Source organism: Solanum pennellii, chromosome 3, assembly GCF_001406875.1.
Source record: "Solanum pennellii chromosome 3, SPENNV200".
Classification (NCBI taxonomy): domain Eukaryota; kingdom Viridiplantae; phylum Streptophyta; class Magnoliopsida; order Solanales; family Solanaceae; genus Solanum; species Solanum pennellii.
In genome coordinates this window covers 1,832,137-1,839,127 of record NC_028639.1, presented here as the reverse complement: position 1 = coordinate 1,839,127, position 6,991 = coordinate 1,832,137, and the positions used below count along the sequence as shown (strand labels likewise).

Sequence of the window (6,991 nt, the reverse complement as noted above, 5' to 3'; positions counted from 1 at the left end):
TATAATGAAGAGAAAACCCATTTCTCTAGCTATTCATTTTTCGATTGTGGTTTGAGTCATGAAATCAGTCAATAGTGTTAGAGTAGGTTGTGTGTGGTTCTTCTCGAAACCCTGTGTGTCATATAAGAGAAAGTTGAAGGTACCTACATCGATATCAAGTTAATATACGATAGTAACTAGGTTTGTAGAGTTAATACATATATAAAGTTTTGTCAAAAGCTACTATAGGTTTCTATGAGCTTGTATATGGCACTAGAGATCCGCCTCTGAGCAGAGGGACAATCCGGTAGATCAATCAACAACAATATATTCAGTGTAATCCCGCACAGAGGGGTCTGGGAAGGGGGTAGTGTGTACACAGACCTTACTTTTACCTCAAAAGATGATACAGAGAGGTTGTTTCCGATAGACCTCATGCTCAAAACAAAAATAATCTAGGAAAAGACATAATGGAAGTGCGATAGACAGTAAAAAGCTGGTAGATTAATCGAAGTAAATAAACTGATCTAAGACACTGTGGTTATAATTTATACTTTTGGAAGAAAAATACAGTGAGGGGCCAGAGGCAAAAGTCTACACATAAGGTGCAAAAGGAGACTCCCTAGCTATACAAAGAAAGAGATTGTCCACCAATTAGAATGCAACAGGAGCAAAGCTCATTCCAAAATAAGAAAAACAAGATATCATTTTCATCTATCACTCTCTATATTTACTACTAACTTATAGCCAATGTGAATGGATCACAAGGAAGATGGTAACATAACTATAGAGTAGACTCAACGGTATGTCACAAGGTCATAAGAATACGTTGAGCTAATATTCGAGTTGAAAACAAGAACTCATCATTCCCTAGCTAAGTAAAAGGAGGCGGAATAAGTAAGCAGTTCAAGTCAATGAAATAACAGCAAAAGAAGTATATGTAATTGGAGCTTGCTTTTAATAATTTGATCGAGATTCGTATGAAGTGGGCAAGAATGAAAAGAGAGAATGGTAATAATGAGGGAGATTTGAAAGTGTGTAGATTCTGGTAGAAAAAGACTGGTGTCCTGTTGATAATAATCATTCTGTTTCAACCTTTTTTAAAAACAGGAACATGCCAACAATGAACTATGAAATCGAAAAACATACCATACGAGTGAAAAGGCCTTTTCAATTCCTCTAGTTGGTTGAGCAGTCTATTAGTAGTTAGCGTTATCAGCACATTCCTCGTGTCCCTCCATCAATTAATACCTATAGCAAATTCTATAGACAAGTGAACTAGCAGTAACAATATCATCCTCCAGAAAAATCGGCTTTTTAATTTCGTTTCCTCTTTTTGGCCCTTCCCGCCTCTCTTTTTCGTGTATGCTGTACAATTTTTTTGTCCTGAAAGATCAAGGAATTAATTTGTATTTGCAACAGAATTTTTTTTGTATAGAATGTAAACAGGCTAACACTGTAGAAAAGGAATGATTGAAGATTCCGAAAATAAAAGCAGCAAAACTTTAACACAATAATGAGCACTGCATACCAAATAAATCATACAACCCATATGCAGCAGTGCCCTACCTTCTGTATGTTTCATCTCACCACTTTTTCACCATCTCCTGTACTATTGCACACTAAGATGTTAAAGAATAATCATAAACATGTCCCGTAGATTGGAAATTTTTACCTGTAGGGTACTATGTCATGTTAAGATTGTCAAGAATTCAGCCACAAGAAAAGGAATCAAATGATGGTTAATGTATCCAATTTCAGCGTAGTTATATATTAACAATCATTTCATAGAGGTTTCCAAGACCAGAATTTGTTAAGTCAGCTATGGAGCAAGTACATCAGCATGCAAGTCATAAATTATAGGTATTCCTTAGAAATCTATAAGCAGTTATAACAGTTACCAGTTTAAGACGAATACTTGAACCAAAACTTAGTGAAGTCCTATTATCTGAAGTGTAATTATGAATGGTGCACGTGAATGACAACATGAAAAAAAAAAACATCATGCCTCCATACATACCAAATTATATTAGTAGTCAATGTTATAGGCAGCAAAGTAGAGCCAGAAGACAGTTGAAATTCGTTGAAAAATCTTTTCAGCTATAATATGCAATCCATAATGCCGACAGCCCCTTGCTTACAGTTTGCTCAAAGTAGCTTTTTCCAATCAGGTGAAATAACCAAGCACTAAGAAAAAACTTTTAACTTTCAAATTAAGAATCTGGTGTAAAATTTTCAACAAAGTACCACCTTGTATGAGAGTAGATAGATGGTCATGATACTTAAAGAAATAGTTAGCCTAAAGCTTTTTAAACAGTCTTGGCTGATGGGAATAAAATAAACAATTAAATACTTTAGAAAATCGAAAGAAACAAATAACTTTCCCTCTAACCTTCCTCTTGATGCAACGTCTGTGGGACTCTAAAAGCAGATGCTCTGGAGTCATTCTTCTGGCTACAAGGATCTGCTTCCGGACTGTTCTTAGGTTGACTGATCTCATAAATGCTTACCCGATTTTTCATGCAACAATTAATGAAGAGAAACTTGACTAGAGAAAAGGACAACAAATTCAGACAACTATTCCACACATGTCTTCCAACATTTAAATTTCTTACCAATGGAAATTAGTACTTCATATCACTCGCATCTTCAAGTAGCTTCCCATTTCCACTTGGTCGAACTTTATGTGTACAATAACAAGTATTAAAAGCCACCCAATAGAAGCATAAAAATAAGCACAAGTTAATGATTTGATAGCCATGAATAGCTCAAAACACTACGAATGTTCTTTGTTCTTGCCCCCTATTTCCCAAGTGACATATCGAAGTTCTGATAATTCACATTGCTGACTTAATGAGATATCAACTTCATGTTGCATTTGATCAAATATCAGCATGAATATCAACTTCTTTTGGATAACAGATGAAGATTCAAAAGCAAAGTTGAAATTAAGAAAGTACATGGCAAGAGCAAGGAGTATAACAGCTGAATCCACAAGTTCTTGTATAGATTAATCAAAACACACAGTTCGGGATAAGCTTTAGTATTTTGGCCAACTACATCTGAGAAAGCATTGCATGGCTATAAGTTCTCTCGCCTATATGAATGAACCTGGTTCAATATGAGAAATATTGACATGTCGTGGGCTAAGGTCAATAAATAAACTGACAGCCGACAAAAGTGACAATATTAGTTAGTCTCTGCCTTTGTTTTTTCCTGTAACATTTTAATTGACTAAAAGCAGGCAAGGTAAGTCTATTCACAGATAAGACTTAAAAAGTGAAGTAGAACATAAATATGGTGAAATTCTGATCTAGTTATAAACAAAGTACAAGCCTTTTTTCACTTTTTTGTTAACCTCCTAAATTTTTTTGCTGACACTGCCGTTCGAACAAGTTAGGCACTTCAAAACTCCCCTCATTATCTGCAAATGGAATGAGCATCAAGATGCAGCTTTAGAACATAAATTAGGACACACTTGACTCAAATCATTGCCAAAGTACTTGATATTAGACAAAAACTATGCAGGATATTACAAAAAGTACCATTCTATGCCTGTAAGATATTATGATTACGAACAAGCATGAGCATATTTCTTCAGGACCAAGTACCTCTAGCTTCACATATAACAGGTCATTATATCATCAATAGGCAATTGATAGAATTACAATGCTCAGTTTCCTCATATTGTCTACAAACAATATCTCCAAAGCCGTCTATTAGAAGTAACAAATCAAGAAAAGTGAAATTAAAAGAATTTATACACCCTAAATATCAATATTCTACAAGAGTTAAGAGATATGAAGAAAATAAATTAAACTGAGGGTGCATCTACAAAGACTTCATTGAACATGTCATCCTCACCATTTGCTGTAGTAAGCATCTCAGCATCCTTCTCCTCATCACTGGAAAAATCCCGTTTCTCAAGTTTTGCGTGAGCTGCAATGAAGATCATCCTTTGAGCTCTATCCATGCCAACCCTCGATTGCCCTTGCAGAGAAACCCATCTCATAAAGGACCAATTACATTTGAATCCACATGAGGTTGCCTGAAGGAAGAGAAGCCTAACAGCAACCTTCCCCAGCGACTTGAACTCTTTCAGGCAAGTTTCCCATACAAGCCTGCTACTCTGAGGATTTGCAATTTTCATTCGTCCTGTTACAGGATCTCGCTGCTTTACTTGAACAGCCTGAGCGTACAGTGGGTCGAGCCCTTCTGATCTCCATTTCATAAGCTCCATTAGTGCAGTGGGAGCTTCCTCCCGTGGTACTAGCCGTGTTATTAGCTTGTCTATGTCCTTCTCTTGATCATGTGTGAGACGTTTAAATGGTGGAAGATACTTCCCACTTGCATCCCTCACTAAGTATAATGGATCAAGTACAAATGCAGCTGACCATGCAGGGTGATAGTTTTTCTTGAACCGTGTATCGATTATCTTCTCAATAGGTCCCTCAGCAATGCTAAATTTGGCACACCAGTCCTTTACTTTAGCTCTCAACTCCTCCCAAAGAAGAAGACACTGACCAACTAAGGGTCTCTGGACCTCAATATCATCAGTCATCTCCTTGATCAGCTTCACTAGTGAATGAACAGCCTCCACATCATTCCAAAACCCAACATCCTGTATCATTTCAGCAACTTCTTTAGCAACAGGATCCTCTATGCATGAGACCTTATAGGAATCATCCAGCACTATTAACTGCAGTATTCGAGCATAACTTAGTATATCCTCCAACATTGCAATAACAGGACCATAGTTCTTAGACAGATTGCAGTCAGCTGAAGGAACTCTAATCAACCCTGCAAGCTCAACACCGTGCGACCTGAATTTCCTAAAATGATTTCTGATTTGGGACTTGCTATTGAAAAGATTTGCAATTTTTAAGCAATTATCAGTAACAATTTTAAAAAGTGGAAGCTCTCTACCAAAGTCCTTCAACAAACTAATAAATCCATGAAGTTGGCATGAAAGATTCACCATCCAATGATTTTGTAACTCCAAATTCCTCAATGCCTTACTTTTATACTTGTCTCCAACTATTCCCACACATCTTTGAACAACATTACCACACAACCCTTTAATAGTTTCCCGTAAAACTTCCTCTGCATACTCCGATGGCACCAATCCGCCCTTATACACTGCCTTATGAAATACATTAGTACCGTTAGGAAGATTTATGATAAATTTAATCACAGTATCTTCCCCATACTTACAAATATCCCTCCCCCATCCATCTGAAGAAACTTGAAAAAATGCTGCATCGCGAATCCTAGCTTCCGACTCCACTCTTGCTTCATCAAACTTAGAATCAAGTTTTTCTCCTACAAAATCCTTTCTTGACACCTGAGGCAAGCCTACTTGGCTAAGGAAAGCCTTGAATTTTGGATGCTCGAGACTCGAAAGTGTCACAGTCCCACAAGACTCATAAAACCAATCAGCCAGCAAATTGAAAGCTGAATCAACCTGGTCCTTATTCAAAGCTGGACCAGGTGAACTTTTCAAACTTTTAAGCCTCTTTACACTATCTTCCAACATAGCTAAAGCATCCAAATCCTCTTTCCCACCCGACAACATCAAATGTTGTTGATTCAAGCCCGTATGTGTAACAATTGCTTGAGCTGTTTGGAGTGGTGAATAGCCCATTTCGCCGCAGAATCGCGGCGAAGTGTTCACCACTCCAAATTGTTGCGAATATGAACATGTACCAGTTTGTGGTGAACTTCTCTTGCGATGATTATTCTGCGAAGTAGGTGAAGCTAAAGGGGGTAATTGTGAAATGGGCCTCCCAAAATTGGGACAAGTACCTCTTTTAAGATGCTCTGTAGCAGTCCGTGACGGATTTGAAGCCGAAAACGCAGCATCACACAAAGTGCACTTAAGTTTCACTGCTTTTGGATGATTCGTTTCCGGATTTTGAATCAAAACAGGCTCCAGATGAGCCCAGTACCAAGCTCCTTTACCTTTTATAGCTTTTGTACGGACAGCAACTAACCCTTCATATCGCTTGCTCAATGCTTTCTCCGCCATATCTTCCCCCGAAGTCAACACTGAGTTAACATTGATGTCAGCCATTTCAACCAAAAAAAATATATATATATTGGGTTTGTTTATCAATTATCTAACTATAATTGTGTGTAAAGAATTTTAGATGAAAAACAAAGTGGGTTCCGGCCGATTGTTTCCATACCGGAAACCGGCGATCCAACCGGAGACTGTAAAATTGCAGATTATGTGTGTGTAAAAATGCTTAACTGAATCTGCAGGAGAATTGTGGAAAAAAGGGAGCAAGAATGGTAGTATTGGTTAGTAAAAAGAAAGTGAGTCTTATTATGCTACTTTTGTCGCTCACAATTGAGAAGACAACCTGCGCAGAGAGAGAGGGGGGGTGCGTGTTAAACCTGGTACCACGTGCTCATAAAAGCGCGTGTCCAAAAATCTACCTAAATAATCCTTTCTTATAGATTTCGTCGGAGCGATACGTATTCATTCATTTTCAATATTTGAGTGTTGGTATAATCTATTGTTATTTTTTTAAGAGTTTTTTGGCCAAAAACATCATTCAACTATATTTTAAATTTAAACTTCATTTTTAAAGTATCATTCTTAACAGAAAACATCCTTCAAGTGTTTAAAAATAAATAATTTTCATCATTTTGTTAGACATTGTCAAAAAGATAAGGGATTCTAAAAAACATGAGCTGATCTGTGACCATCAACAAAAGTTTTTCGCATAGTTTCATTACTTGCTATTAAAAGTTTCTGGAAAAAAAATATTTAAAATCTTAGACATTATTGCTAACGTAAACAAAAAATGTTTGGAAGTTGTGAGAGTATACGTACATGATCTGCTCCTTTCTCATTTAGTAACGGAAAGAAGTTGTAGCTTAACTTTTTCATAGTCAAATTGTATTTTTAGATCAAATAAATTTTTGGATCAATTCGATAGTGAAGTAATCAAAATATTGACTATGTCACGCAATTGAGTTTCATTCTACATTATTACAAGCGAAA

The 6,991-nt window shown here is 36.8% G+C and overlaps 1 protein-coding gene across 4 annotated transcripts; it reads right to left on the bottom strand.

The window, feature by feature from the left end:
- Positions 1-502: 502 nt before the first annotated feature.
- LOC107012615 lies at positions 503-6,382 on the bottom strand. 4 transcript variants are annotated; one of them, XR_003577545.1, is made up of 3 exons: positions 3,844-6,381; positions 1,511-2,659; positions 1,250-1,365 (listed from the first exon to the last, which is right to left on the bottom strand). XR_003577545.1 is itself a non-coding variant. In XM_027915865.1 (2 exons), exons 1-2 carry the CDS (start codon positions 6,050-6,052, stop codon positions 1,220-1,222), a joined length of 2,355 nt encoding a protein of 784 aa, XP_027771666.1. In that variant the 5' UTR covers positions 6,053-6,382; the 3' UTR covers positions 503-1,219. The 4 variants fall into 4 exon arrangements, 3 of the variants coding, with proteins under 3 accessions (XP_027771666.1, XP_027771667.1, XP_015067979.1); XM_027915865.1 differs by lacking the exon at positions 1,511-2,659 and having other exon boundaries at positions 503-1,365; positions 3,844-6,382; XM_027915866.1 differs by lacking the exons at positions 1,250-1,365; positions 1,511-2,659 and adding an exon at positions 3,210-3,403.
- Between the last annotated feature and the right edge of the window lie 609 nt (positions 6,383-6,991).